We start from the raw sequence: 15,538 nt of genomic DNA, 5'->3' as shown, positions 1-15,538 counted from the left end.
AGTACTTGGGACACAGAAAAATGCAGTGGCAAGTTTTTTTTTTTTTTTTCTATTGCTTAAGTCGCCATGTAAAATCCAAGATTATCACCATTAAGTTCTGTACTGACTCAGTTCTGTACTTTTTTCTTTTAAAAACTGAAATCTGCCTTTTCCAGAACCCTGGAGTCTAAATCTAACCAATTAGTTATCCCTATAATTCTCCGTCAAATACAATCTCACAAGTGTTGTGGATTTAACCTTAATTTTTAGTCTTAAAACAAATACTTTTAATCTTAATACAAATAATCTTAAATTAGTCATATAGCCTATCTACTGTTCAACTAGTGTTCCACAGTTCCTTTTTTGGCCTCAAATGACGAAACTTCTCTAACGTCTCTGGGGAGGTTGGTGTAAAGTATAATGTTTCCTCAAATTGTTCTTGTTTTTTTCCCCGCACCATTTTGTGACATCCCTTCAACTAGGAACGTTATATACATTTTTCTATTCTGAAGGAAAGTCCAGAGTGAGAAGCAAAAGTAAAAATATCGCACGGAAAGTAAGTTTAAAGGGAACAGACAAGAAAAAGCACAGAAGTAAATGTGAAGCAAATATGTCCACAAAAGAGGAAGATGCAGAAAAGAGAAGAAAAAGTGATCTTGCCTAGAAACGAGAGAAAAAACAGAGGGGGGGATAGGGAGATTTGCTTATTCTTCTAGAAACAAAAGCACTAAATCCTTCTGAGAAAAATGTCAGTCTCTTTAAGATGATGTCAAAACTCTAAAAAGCACTCAGCTGACACTCCAAACAAGAGTTCTACCTTCTCTTCCTATATACTTTCATTAGAGCTAGTCTTCATCTGTAAAATTAAATGCAGCTATAGATAACACAGTCAATCTTTACAAAACTGCAGTTGTGGTTGCCATCTTTGCCTGGAAAACAAAACAAAACAAAACACCAAACTCCATGGCTTGGGGAAAAAAAGAATGTATTAAGTTGGAAAGCCAGAAAACCATGAACTGCTAACTCAGGTAGCTATGACACGGGTTAATAAACGCCTCCTACCAAACTAAGATTCCACTGAAGACCTGGGGAAGAAGGGCAAAGGGCTGTAGCCTTACCGCGATCACAAGGGTGGGGCACCGTAGAAAAAAAATTTTGAGGGCGAGCTATCCCGAAGGTATAAGGGGGCTGGTGACTCAGATCTCGGGGAGACTGCATACTAGGCGGCAAATGATGTTGATGGACTAAGGGCAGCTTCGGGGAGAGCTACAAAGTGAGCTGCCGGACTAATGCTCGTTGAGAGTGCGAAGGCTAACAGAGGAAGATACACGGGGCAAAGGATTAAGAGTCAAAAGAGAGGAGAGCCGAGGGGCCGAATAGTCCGGGAAGCTGGGCGTGGGAGGCCTGAGCAGAGGCCGCGAGGCGCCTTTGCAGCCAGCCGCCTTCTCAGCTACCCCACACTCAGCCCCTCTCAGGGCCGCCCTTGCCCCAGTGACAACGGCGAAAGCAGCTGTTTCCGCTGGGCCGGGGACCGCGAAGAAGGCATCCCTGCGGCGGGCGGACAGGCCAGTGTGTGTGTGTGTGTGAGCGACAGATGATTTCGAGACCACTGTCGCCGAACCAACGCCAAACTTCGCCCTTTCCCCCCCTCTTAGCCTTCTTTATCCCCCAACTTCCCGGCCGGCTGGTGTCCGCTTCGACCGACCGAGGACCCCCCTCCCCCGCCCTTCTTCTCGCCTTCTCTCACCCCTCCCGAACGTCCTGAGGCTGGGAAAGGACTGGCTACCAGGGCCGCTCCCGAGCCCGCCCGGGTGCCCCAGAGTCCCAGACGCCGCCCCTGACAAAACGCTTGCGTTCTCTCGGCGGCTCCCTCGCCCGCCCAGATGCTGCAAACTCCTCTCACCTGCATTGACGCCATGATGGAACCATCCCCCCAAGGCCGGCGAGGCCAGAGACGCAGGGGGCGGAGCTGCCGTGCTCGCGTCACGCCGCGGGGGCCCAGCATCCTGGGCGCGGGGGGCGGGGCCTCCGATGGGAAGGGGACGGCGGGAGGGGATTGGCTGGAGCGCTGGGCCTCCGTGGGGGAGGGGCAGGCGAGAGCACGGTAAATGGCGCTGTCGGTACTCAGTCACATCCAGCTCCCCAGCGTGCCCGGCGAGCTCACCTGCTGACCTGGTCGTCTGAGAAACGCCGCTCTGGTTCTGATCTCGCCATGGTGGTTGTTTTTTTCTCTCTATACCCCGAGATTTTGATGATGTCCAGTCCCGTGGGGTGTTCTTGTTTGTTTGTTTTCAACCACAGGTGTAGGGTTTACAGATTTTTTTTCCTTTCGCGTGGCTTTCCACACCACCATGCCCGCTTTCACACCCTTGGGGCCAGTTACCTGCGGGGCTGCTTTCTAGTCTTTACGGTCTGGAAAGCTTCTCATATTCCTAATTTGGGGGATAGAGACACAGATTTCTTTGTACAGTGGGACAAGAATTGAGAGCAAAACAGCACTTTGGTATTTTAAAAGCAAGGATGGAGCTGAAACTTGCCTGAAAAGGGAAGTTTTTCTTTTGTGTGCTGTTGTCTCCTCACTACCCCAGCCCCTCAGTTTTAAACTTCACGTGTATCAGTAATAGGGTTGTTAGGGGATTCACATTTGTTTATAGAGATTTGATCCTAGACATAATGTGCCAGTGCACTTTATAATTTACACTTACAGCTTGTAGCACATCCGGACTTCTCTTCAGCTTGTTTCATGGTGGGCAGTTTTGTAGTCATTTGACCGAGGGATGTTTTTGAATAGGGAAAGCTGAGCATTCAGAATTTATTCTGGGAATGCACCAGTTCTGCCAACATTTATCAGAAGCCACAGTTTTAAAAGCTATCCCAAGACTGAAGATGTCATTGGTTTTTAACAGGAAAATGGAAGCCAAAGGCTTGTACCTCATGTTCTTTTAAAGATTTAGGTGGCTGATACATTGAATAGAATGCTTTTACTTTACCGGAAGGAACGCTTAAAATCTATCATTTTATTAACTTGGGCTCTTTTTGCAAATTTCTGTAAGATTTTAAATATAAGAGCAATGTAGGATGTTATTCTTCTCCCCCTAAAGATAGATCATTACGTTCTCTGAGAAATTCTCTAAAGTGTTTTCAAAAAGGAAAAAGATCTTTTAAAAAGACCGATTATTCTATAGTATAATATAAATGAATCATTCTTCATCACTGGAGAGGAAGTTATATTGATTTGCTTTTTCCTCTTAGAATTCCACCCTATTGCCAGAAATGGGCTGGTTTCCCTTTGTTGTGCAAAATGACTGTGTCCTTGAGGAATGTTTGGAGGGTCTTGGCAACCAGGAATCATCCAGAAGCATATCTGGTGTCAGCTCAGTTGTGTTGTCAACATTTCATTTGTAAGTAAAACCCATATATCCCAAGGAAAGAGGAAAGCTTTTCCAGATAAATTTTCTTCTGGAAATCTTTATCCCTATGTTCTCAGAAAATTTCTCCAGAAGGTCAGGTTTTACCATCTAAAGTTCATTTTATTTAGCTTTTTTTTTTTAATGTTTGTTTATTTTTGAGAGAGAGAGCATGAGCAGGGGAGGGGGAGAGAGAGAGAGGGAGACAGAAGATCTGAAGTGGGCTCCAAGCTGTCAGCGTAGAGCCCGATGCAGGGTTTGAACCCAGGAACCACGGAATCATAACCTGAACTGAAGTTGGCACTTAACCAACTGAGCCACCCAGGCACCCCAAGAGTTAATTTTATTAAAAAGTTGAGTCTTCGTAAAGTATAAGTGACATCGGATGACCCCCACAAACAAAGCATTATGACATCAGCAGAACCAACAACCTGCCATGACATACTAATAAGGAGTTACAGAATTCCTTACAACACTCCTCACAGTAAAATCAACATCTGGTCCCTTGGGTTATATGTATGTTAAAAAGGATCTTCATGGGAGGGATAAGTCAGTACCAACTATATCTTTCCTGGGAAATATTAAATAGTATATGCTTACTATCTTTTTCATTTTTTCTTTGATATGTAACAGAAAGATCCTGATGTACTCAGGAACTAAAACAATGACTTTCAGATGGGGTGAAGTGTATAGTATTTCCAGGGAGCATGAAATCTTTTTATCTAAAACATTTCAGTATACAGTGTTTGAAGACTAGGCTCACATATCATTTCTTTACAGTGTGGGACTTAGTATCAGATAGGCAAAAGGCAAACTGTCTGACAATACCAAAAGTGGAGGAGGAGGTGAAGCTCTCATAAACTCTATAGGAGTGAAATGGGTACAATCCCTTTGGAAAACAGTTCAACGATAATAAAATTAAGATTTCCCATACCCTTAATGAACCTTTTTAATGGCACCATTTGCAATAAAAGATACAACAGGCGTATTAAACCAATGCAAATGTTTAACGTTGTTGGAATCCTGATTCAAACCAACTGTAAAGAAGATATTTTTGAGACAACTGGAGAAATTTAAACATAAAACGTATTTGATAATTTTTGATTTCCACGTCAATTACAAATGACCATCATGTTCAAGGAGGTGATTCTCCCTCATCTCACAAACTACCCCCACCTCCACCTCCCTGGAAGACAAAAGAAAAGAGGACATACACAAGCTATGTATGTGCCTGAGGTCTTACCTACCAAGGCAAAGGCAGAGCCTGTGATACAGAGGACTAAAAGCAGCTGGACTTTCTGGCAGAAAAAGGGAGGAAATATGGGAAACCAGAGTCTAGTAACTTGAAGAACCTACAAAGTGATCACGGGGCAAATACTGCAATATTGATAATATAATCTGATTTATGAATGTCTGAGTTCTAGTGATGCACTAAACTGGAGACTTAGGAGAAGTCCTATGAGAATATGCTTGTTGGAGTGTGAAGAGGTAGAATTGAGAAGTTTTCACTTGAGTCTGTGTCTCCACAGATGGTTTGTTCGTAGTCTCCTACTGCCTGATCTCATCAAAGAAATGTAGGTAGTTCAGTAATCATCAGCTTGTTAATTGGATGTTGGAAAAGACACCAAGCTATGAATCCAATGCTTATAGTCTTATCCTACCTCTGTCATTAGTGAGCTTGGTCAGGGCTCTTAATCTCTTTGGGCTTATTTATCAGTAAAATGAGCAAGTCTGGCTGCATAATCTTGAAGGTTTCTTCCAGATTTCAAATTCCATGTACCTACTAGAGATAATCAAATTTAAATGATATATCCAAAATACTATCTTAAAAAGTCTAAGATAAAATGCAATGGGAATGCTGTACTATTTTGAGTTAAAAAATCATGTTTATAAATATGTTAGGAATGAATTTGACTTCACTGCAATTTATATAGACATACTGGGGGCCTTAGTTAACAATTTTAAAATGCTAGTGTAATCCAGTTGAGCTACAGATGGGATTTAATAAAGTAGCAAAAATTCCATATTCACAATTTAGAGTGATACTTTAAGATAATTTTTTTTTAACATTTATTTATTATTGAGAGACAGAGAGAGACAGATCATGAGCAGGGGAGGGGCAGAGAGAGGAGGAGACAGAATCTGAAGCAGGCTCCAGGCTCTGAGCTGTCAGCACAGAGCCCTATGTGGGGCTCGTACTCACAGGGCTCGAACTCACAGGGCTCAAACTCACAAGCCACGAGATCATGACCTGAGTCAAAGTTGGATGCTTAACTGCCTGAGCCACCCAGGCATCCCCGAGTGATAATTTAAAATAAGCATAACCCTGGGTGGCTCAGGCGGTTAAGCATCTGACTCTTGATTTCAGCTCATGTCATGATCACAGGGTCATGGGATCAAGCCCTGTGTTGGGCTCCATGCTGAGCCTCTGCTCCTCTCCCCTGCCCATGCTCACTCTTGCTTTCTCTCAAAAATAAAACATAAAAATAAATGAAGTTTCCTTTTAAAAAAAGTGTAACCCAAACTAGTCATTTCATGTGAAATCTATTAATAAAGGACAAAGAAAATTAGCAAAATAACAAATGGTTTATATGTATGACCTAATATGTATGACTTATTCTATATGTCAAAAATAGTTGATTCACATACATATTTGGTTTGTAAACAAAATTGTGAATCAAGAGAACTTCGTCTTCACTTTCTCCCCTTTACCTGTCCCTCTAGCTAGAATTCTTTTCCCCATGTCTACATTCCTTGAGCACATTCCTGGTTTGCTTCTCCCCTAAACCTCTTATCAAACATGTTCTTAGCAAGTTATCCTATTTTTTTTTTCCTTTTTGTCCATGGACCCACTCCACAGAAAAATGCGCATACCTGTGAAATTTTGTATTTCAGGGAGTTACCTGACCTTCAGAAGAACTTCATCCAATAGCAGACGTGTATAAACCTCAAGGTAAAAACACCTCTACCGAAGAGGTAACTGTTGGGGCGCCTGGGTGGCGCAGTCGGTTGAGCGTCTGACTTCAGCCAGGTCACGATCTCATGGTCCATGAGTTCGAGCCCCGCGTCAGGCTCTGGGCTGATGGCTCGGAGCCTGGAGCCTGTTTCGGATTCTGTGTCCCTCTCTGGCCCTCCCCCGTTCATGCTCTGTCTCTCTCTGTCCCAAAAATAAATAAACGTTGAAAAAAAAAAAAAAATGAAGAGGTAACTGTCATGATAGATAGCAGCTCAATCTCTTGACCTTTCAAAACCAGTTTATCCTTTATGTAGATATAATTTCATAGCATTTGCTTTCTTTTGTTCACTTGTGTATTTTCCTATGTTTCTGAAAAGCAGGGTCCTGTGTGAAAAGCTCCAGATTGGGAACCAGAGGAGTTATATGCTTGCCTTCATCCTTCCCAGGGGTGATATTGAAGTTACTTTACAACAGATGTGGCACAGGTGTGGCAAAGGTTCCAACCCTGCAGAACAGAAGCTGCTCAATGCTGGGGCAGGAGCCTGGATATTCCCTACCCGGTGGACCAGGTATCTGAAATTAGATTATAGGAAGATCTGGGATGATTCAGAGGATTGAAGGATTGATTGGGGGTTTGAGGGAAGTGGCTATTTACTAACCACTACTGAAGTATTTCAGTGTTTTATTTTTTAGGGGGGTGGGTGATAGAAGTGTTCTGAAACTGGATTGTGATGATGGTTACCCAAGTGTATAAATTTACTCAACATTTTGAGCAATTATGTGTGAAGTTTATGGTATATAAATTATACCCTAAAGAGCTTTTTATTTCTATTTTTATTGTTTTTTTTTAAGTAATCTCTATACCCAACGTGGGGCTCAAACTCATGACCCAGAGATCAAGAGTCGCAGGCTCTTCGAATTGACCCAGCCAGGCATCCCCCACCCCTCCCCCATAAAGCTATTTTTTAAAAAATAAAAGCACTTCAAGATTTTAATATATCCATACCGGTAAGTCATGGTTGGTCTTTGGACTGGCTCTCCCATTAATGATATGAGATTGAAGGCTGGGTAGGTATCTCCTCGGTCTGGACTTTTCCATCTGTAAAATGGGGAGTCAATTATTTTTTCAAAACTTTCCAGATAAATGATTTTCCTTATAAAAAATTCCATAACTGTGTCATCATAATTCATATCTCCCTCTTTTCACCTGCTCATAAGGCCATCATTGCCCAAAAACATATTTATCCTTTCTCTGCTGCTTAGGATGGATGGCAGCCCTACTGATTTTGTCCTTGCCAGATAGTTCTTTTTCATCCTATGGCCTTCCCTCCTGCCTAACTTTCTCATCCCTTTTTTATGCCCCCTTTTGCCTGATCTGTTTACCATGTGTCAGAAAAGGCTCTAGACTAGGAATCAGAAGGCCTACATTTGAATCCTAACTCAGCTACTTCTTAGTTTCATGACCTGGAATCGGTCATTTAAACTTTTCTGGACCTTGTTTCATCATCTGCAAAACAGGGACAAAAATGCCAACACGTGGTTTGTAGTGGAGTTAGGTGAGATCATTAATGTGAAGAAGCTTTGTGAACTGCATATCACCATCCAGTTGACAGGCAATACCTACTTTTTCTTCTGACTTACTCCAAGTTCTCTCTCCAGTGGGCAGATGACATGTTGGCTAGAGATAAGAAGTGGGGTGTGTGTGGCAGTGACTGAGAAATACCTATGACAAGATCCCCAAATTTCATACCCCTTGTGAACATAGAGCAGTCTGGTCTTTGAACCAGACTGTGCTTTGAACTGAGCTTGCCATAAGCAAAGTTTCAAGGTTGGGATGTTGCCTTTCCCAGCCCCACCCAGTGTCCTTCCCCACATGTGGCATCCTTCCAGACCTGCCTTTATTAATAATAATGATGCCAGCTACTTGGGATTGAATATTTATATGTGCCATATAGGCAATGCAAGAGAGACTTGTATTTCTTGTATCATTTAATCTTTAAAACAGCACTATGAAATACATAAAACAATTCTCATTTTTTTTTTTTTTTTAAATTTTTTTTTCAACGTTTATTTATTTTTGGGACAGAGAGAGACAGAGCATGAACGGGGGAGGGGCAGAGAGAGAGGGAGACACAGAATCGGAAACCGGCTCCAGGCTCCGAGCCATCAGCCCAGAGCCCGACGCGGGGCTCGAACTCACGGACCGCGAGATCGTGACCTGGCTGAAGTCGGACGCTTAACCGACTGCGCCACCCAGGCGCCCCAAAACAATTCTCATTTTACAGGTAAGAAAACAGGCCTAGAGAGGCTAGGTAATAATTTGCCAAAGTCACATGCTTATCCATAGCAGAATCAGAATTCTACCTTGGGAACTCTAACTCTACGGATTGAATTCTTTAAAAAAATCCTTCCAAATCTATTCTCTTAAGGACCCATATCAATGGAGTTTTATAATAAAAATAACTCTAATCAAATTGATTCATTTTAAACTATGAAATTTAATAGGCAATGTGGATTTTACATTTTACCAAGAATATCTGATGCCCCCAAATATATCTAATTGTGACTTTTCAGACAGTTTGACAAAATAAAAAAATTGTGGTAATTTTGTCCGAAAAGCATATATTGAATGCCAGGCACTGGGGATCTAAAAATGAGTAAGAAACAGTCCCCATACTCACGTTGCTTACAATCAGGAAAACAGATGAAAGGATTTTGATAGAATATGGAAAAAGCGACTTACTTGCTATTATGGGATCATAAGTGGGGGGCACTTGTCCTTGTCTAGGAGCTTAAGACCACTTTCTGGAAGAACTAAGGACCTTGCAGAGGTGAAAAACAGTAAAAGAGAGGCATTCTGGGCAGAGGGAGCAGGAACCATGTAATTAGTGTTGAAAGGTTTGGCTTTCAACAAGTCTGATATTGCCCAATTGAAACTAATGGAAGGAGGTGGGAGACAAGAGGCAGGCAAAACATGGCCTTGGAAGGCTTTGTTGGTTCATGAAGAGATTGGACTTTATCTTAGAAACCATTTGCCAAATGTGCGATGTTTTCAAATGGGAAGTAGAAGACCAGATTTGTGTTTTGCCCTGACTTCTCTGGGGAGTGAACAGATTTAGTCAGGTAAGAGCAGAAAAGAAAAATCATAAAAGGAGGCTATTGTAAGTGTTTGACAAGTGGAAGATGTGGGCTTGGACTAAGGAATGTAGAGAAATAAAAGGAAGAGCTCTTGAGATATTTAGGCAGGGTAACAGATAGGACTAAGATTTGTTGTATGAAGGGGACAAGGAAAGAGTTAAGTGCCAGGTTTTTTGACTAGAAAATATGGGAATTGGTAGATATAGAAGAAATGGAAGTAAAAGGGGAAGAAAAAAATAATTCATTTGGACATGCTTCAGGATTTTAAATTAACTATAGGACATCTGTCATGCCTTTTTCTAGGGAAATTGTAAAATATATCTCAAATGAATTCACTAGAAAATCCTCAGAACAGAGGCTCAGCTGATATGGAGGGCTCTTTTTCTGTCAGTCTTTGTAGTGAGCAAAATGGCTACTAGTCTACAGATTCATCCTACCAGCTAACTAGCCCTAGTGGATAATTCTAGCAGCAAATATCTGGGAGGGCCTCCAATCAGCTTAGCTCTCATCAGCTCTATCTCTCAACAAATCAGTGATGAGAGAGGTGAGGTACTCTGATTGGTTAGGCCTGGGCTGACTCTCCTAGCATGGGGGGGAGGCAGTCTGCCCCACTCAAATCACATGTGATGAGCTCTCCCATAAGAAAGAAGCTTCTCATACTAGAATGAGGGGAGATGACAAAAGAAATGCCTGAGAGACAAAAAGGACAGAAGTCACTACCACAATTAAATGGAATATATTCAGCAGATAATCTTACATCACAGACTTAAGCTGGGAGAAGGTAGGGAGAAGCTTTCATTTAAGTGAAGTTTTAGATTGTGATATAACATTAGATGGCCTGAAAATTATAATGACTGATACAAGCTTGTTCTTGTGACAGAGGAATTGGAGAAGTTCTAGCTCTTTCCTGAGATTTCATCAAAGAAAGCTCATGGGGCAGTTTTGAAAGTAGAGTGGGAGACTGCACCACATGGAGTACAGCTCATTAAGTAAAATGATTATATTTGAAACTATGAAAATAAAGAGATTACCCCAAGAGAGAGTTTACGAAGAAGATGTTGCTGAGGTCAGAGGCTAGGGGAGCACTAACATTTAAGGAGAGAGTGGCCTAAAAGGCAAAGAGTCTTGAACAGGGAGTAAGTAATCAGTAATGTAAATTCATCCAAGAGGACTTATAAAAATTAAAAAAAAAAAAAAAGGTTCAACTGAACTGGCAATGTGGAGTATATCACTGATAGTCATCAGATTACTTTTCATTGGAATGAATTGTTGAGTGAACTGGTAAGGGAAGACATGGAGACATCAAGAGTCTTAGCTGAGAAGAGAAAGAAGGAGATGAGACTATACTCGAGATAAATGCCAGGTGAAGAGTTGGGGGAAAGTTTTGTTTCTTGTTTGTTATCAAAAAGAGATTTGAGCAATTTCGTAGGCTAAAGACAGTCGATAGAGTGGGAAATATTTGAAAATGTTACCAACTGAAGAAGGAGGGCAATGTTGGTCATAATTATTTGATTTGATGTTGAGGAAGGCTCCTAATAGCTTCTTAAATCATAATATCATAGGACTGGGGGAAATATAATCTTATGATTATAGGGTATATGAAATCACAGGGTAAATATAGTACATCCTCTTAGAGCATGAATTTTACTGTTGGGTAAATTATTTAAAACAGAATGTTCTTCAGACTCTGGGGATTTGAGGGTACACTTAGAATTACTTATGTGAAAATTTAGAGAATCATTAGGTAAATATTACACTTTATTCTGTTGCTGGCTCTGTTTGCTTAATTGGCTTTATCAAATGAAATGAAAAATGAACAGAGTTTAAAATTATCAGAGAAGCCAACTTTGAAGGGGATATTCTGGCAAAAAGAAGATGGTTTGAGCAACAAAACAAGTAAGGACTGTAATATACTGAAGCACATAATTGTATACATGGAAATATATATGTGTATGTTTGTGTGTCATAAAATTTAAATTCATAACAATACTAAAAGAAAAACCCTCATTGGTCATCTTTAGAGTTTGCTAGGTCACCAACTCATTGGGGAAAGAGGGGAAAGATTAGCATTTTCCTGCCTTTCCTATATAAATTGTATTTCAAGGTGACCCAATAATTGATGAAAGGGAATTCTTTACAGAAGAATTACAGATATTGTACATGGAAGCTATGAAAAAAAAAGAAAAAGAATAATTGTGCTAGCCCTAGTGAAATAATGGAACATGGCATCAATCATTAATGGGTGCCAAAGGAATCAGTTTGAACAAAAGTTAAAGGGAACTTTTGTTATGGATGGAACTTTATTACGGATGGATCATACTGATATACCTGAATGAATCGATCAATTTTAACGTCAGTAATAGTGGGACAACCAGATAGTATATGCCTCTTGAAGATGATACAGTAGGAAGTAATGTGAAGTGGTCTTGCCAAAAAAAAAAAATCTTATCAAGACTCTATATCTCATGCTCTGTTTATAGGAAATAAGAATGAGAGAGGTGCAAAATAGAGGAATTTATTAAACTGCATCATGAGGCTGCAAATAGCTAAAGTCAGATTATAGAAAATTCTAAGGACAAATGATATAATTTCTTCAATAAATAACGAAAAAAGAAGTGGAGGAAAACTCACAGAATGAAAGATAAGAGGATATTAAATAAATGTAGTTTTATAAACTTGTGTAGAACCTGATCCAAACAAACTATAAACAGACATTTTTTTTCAATATATGAAATTTATTGTCAAAATGGTTTCCATACAACACCCAGTGCTCATCCCAAAAGGTGCCCTCCTCAATACCCATCATCCACCCTCCCCTCCCTCCCACCCCCCATCCACCCTCAGTTTTAAACAGACATTTTTGAGACAATAGAAAATTAAAACAGATTGGGGGTGCCTGGGTGGCTCAGTTGGCTAAGTGTCCTACTCTTGGTTTTGGCTCAGGTCATGATCTCACAGCTGTGGGTTTGAGCCCCACATTGGGCTCCGTCCTGATAGCACGGAGCCTGATTGGGATTTTCTCTCTGCACCCCCCTGCCCACCCCACCCTCAAAACAAACAAACAAACAAACAAACAAACAAGCAAACTTTAAAAAAAAACACAGACTGGATATTCATTTTAAAAAAAGAGTAGAGAAGAAATGATAGATATGGAAGACATAAAAATATTCATATATATAAATATATAGCCATAATTGATGACTTCTGAAAAAAAGCAAAAAATGGAACAAAAAATATTTTAAAATATGTAGTACAATAAAGAATATATATTTTGCCTCTGTTCCTGGTTCCTGACACAAAGCTCCTAAGTCCCTTGGAATTTTCTCAGTGATAGAGCATCATATGTTAACTCTTGACAGGCCCCTGTATATATTCAGGATGGCAGCTGATGGGCAAAAAGATCAAGCCTTGACTAGGAGCCTAGAATGCCAGTCCAACTCTCCAAACCCCCAGAGAGGTGAGAGGCACTGAATATTGAGTTAGTAATTGAACATGCCTACATGATGATATCTCCATAAAAACCCCAGAAACAGAGTTTTTTGGGTTTGTGAACACATTCCTGTGCTAGGAGGACAATTGTTTAAAGAGACTGAATAAATGTAAGACGTAGAGTTAGATATGGCAGGAATGTTGGGACTGTCAGAGCAGGAATTTTTTTTAATATGATTAAATACCAAAAACTTTAAAGGAAAAAGTATACAACGTGCAAGAACAGATGGGTAATTAAGCAAAGAGATGAAAATTTTAAGAAAGAATCAAAAAGAAAGGTTAATGATCAAAAACACTGTAACAAATGAAGAATGTTTTTGAGGAGCCCATGAGAGGACTGAACATGGCTGAGGAAAGAACTTCTGAGCTTGAGGATATGACAGTAAAAACTTACTTCCCAAACTGAAAAGCAAAGAGAAAAAAAAGACTAAAAAGAAACCAGAACAGAATATCCTAGAACTGTGGGACAACTACAAAAGGTGTAGCATATAAGTAATAGGAACACCAGAAGAAAAAGGAAGAAAGAAAGGAACAGAAGCAATACTGAAACAGGAATGGCTAAGAACATCTCCAAATTAATGTTAGACACCAAACCACAGGTCCAGGAAACTCAGAGAATACCAAGCAGGGTAAATGCCAAAAAAAACAAAAACAAAAAAATTTAAGTGTAGGCATAACATATTCAAACTGCAGAAAATCAAAGATAAAGGAAAACATCTTAAAAGAAGCCACAAGGGGAAGACAGCCTATAAAGGAACAAAGAAAAGCATTATATTCAACTTCTCAGAAACCATACAAGCAAGAAGAGAATGGGCTGAAATATTTAAATTGTTGAGAGGGAAAAACGACCAAACTACAATTCTGTATCTTGTGAAATTATCCTTCAAAAGGGAAAGAGAAACAAAGACTTTCTCAGACAAAAGGGAATCTATTGCCAGTAGACCTGCCTGGCAAGAAATGTTAAATGAAGTTCTTCAGAGAGAAAGAAAATGATATAGATCAAAAACTTGTAACTACATAAAGAAGACATCGAAGGAATAAGTGAAGGTAAAATGTAAACTTTCATTTTTGTTTTTCTTAGTTGATCTAAAAGATAAGTTTGTTCAAACTAATTAATGGCAACAATGTATTCAATTATGTATGTGCATATATATATTTATACAAATTTATGTATAGGTGAAATAAATGACAGCAATGATACAAAGGATGGAAGGGATGAGTTAGGATTATTTTGTTATTATAAATTAACTTGCACTACTCTTGATTCAGTATAGTGTTATTTGAAAGTGGACTTGGATTAGTTGTAAATGTGCAAACTGTAGGATAATCACTAAAAAACTACACACACACACACACACACACACACACACACACTGCTTAGGAAGGAAAGAAAATGGAATCCTATAAAATGCTCAGTTAGGGGCGCCTGGGTGGCTCAGTCGGTTGAGTGTCTGACTTCGGCTCAGGTCATGATCTTACAGTCTGTGAGTTCGAGCCCCGCGTCGGGCTCTGTGCTGACAGCTCAGAGCCTGGAGCCTGCTTCTGATTCTGTGTCTCCCTCTCTCTCTGCCCCTCCCCCACTCATGCTCTGTCTCCGTCTCTGTCAAAAATAAAAATAAACATTAAAAAATAATAATAATAATAAAAATAAAATGCTCAGTTAAAACCATAAAGGCATAAACAAGGGAAACAAAAATAGGAACAAAGAATGGAAACAAGTAGAAAACAGTGAAAAAATATGGTGGACCTTAATCCAACTCTTATCAACAATCACCTTAAATAAGACAGAGATTATCAAGGTGGATCAAAAAACAGGATACAACTATATGCTATGTACAACAAACATACTTTAAATACAAAGACACTTATAGATTAAACGGAAATGAATAGAGAAAGATATATCATGTTAACACGAATTGGAAGAAAGCTGGAGTAACTGTTTAATTCTAAACAGAGCAAATTTCAGAGTAAGGAAACTTATCAGGGATAAAAAGGGGTATTACATAATGATAAAAGGATCAATACTTCAGGAGAACATAAAAATCCTTAATGTGTATGCACTTTAAAGTAGCGTCAAAATATGTGAAGCAAAAACTGATAGAACTGCAAGGAGAAATAGATGAATTCACTATTTGAGATTTCAACACCCCTCCCTTAGAAATGGACAAATCCAGCAGGCAGAAAATAATTAAGGATATAGTTGAATTCAACATAACCACTAATCAACTGGATGAATTAACATTTATAGACTATCTCATCCAACAACAGCTAAATACATATTCTTCTCAAATTCACATGGAACATTCACCAAGAGAGACCATGTACTTGGCCTTAAACCACACCTTAACAAATTTGAAAGAATGGAAGTTATACAGTGTCTGATTTTAGACAACAATGGAATTAAACTAGGAAGAAAAATGCTCCTAGGTGGCTCAGTCTGTTAAGAGTCCAACTCTTGATCTCAGCTCAGGTCATGATCTCATGGTTTGTGAGTTAGAGCCCTGAATCAGGCTACTCACTGTCAGTGTGGAGCCTGCTTGAGATTCTTTCTCCCTGTCTGTCCCTCCCC

General features: G+C 39.9%; 1 protein-coding gene across 2 annotated transcripts in view; it reads right to left on the bottom strand.

The window, feature by feature from the left end:
* The window catches only part of UBE2W (ubiquitin conjugating enzyme E2 W), a 70,897-nt gene extending 68,913 nt beyond the window's left edge, over nucleotides 1–1,984 (bottom strand). For both annotated transcript variants that reach the window (XM_032591955.1, XM_030303524.1), the window contains exon 1: nucleotides 1,883–1,984. In XM_032591955.1, coding sequence (XP_032447846.1) covers nucleotides 1,883–1,984 — 102 coding nt within the window. The remainder of the gene's footprint in view (nucleotides 1–1,882) is intronic.
* Nucleotides 1,985–15,538: the final 13,554 nt, after the last annotated feature.

Source organism: Lynx canadensis, chromosome F2 (assembly GCF_007474595.2).
Source record: "Lynx canadensis isolate LIC74 chromosome F2, mLynCan4.pri.v2, whole genome shotgun sequence".
Classification (NCBI taxonomy): domain Eukaryota; kingdom Metazoa; phylum Chordata; class Mammalia; order Carnivora; family Felidae; genus Lynx; species Lynx canadensis.
This window is presented reverse-complemented; position numbering and strand designations above follow the sequence as displayed.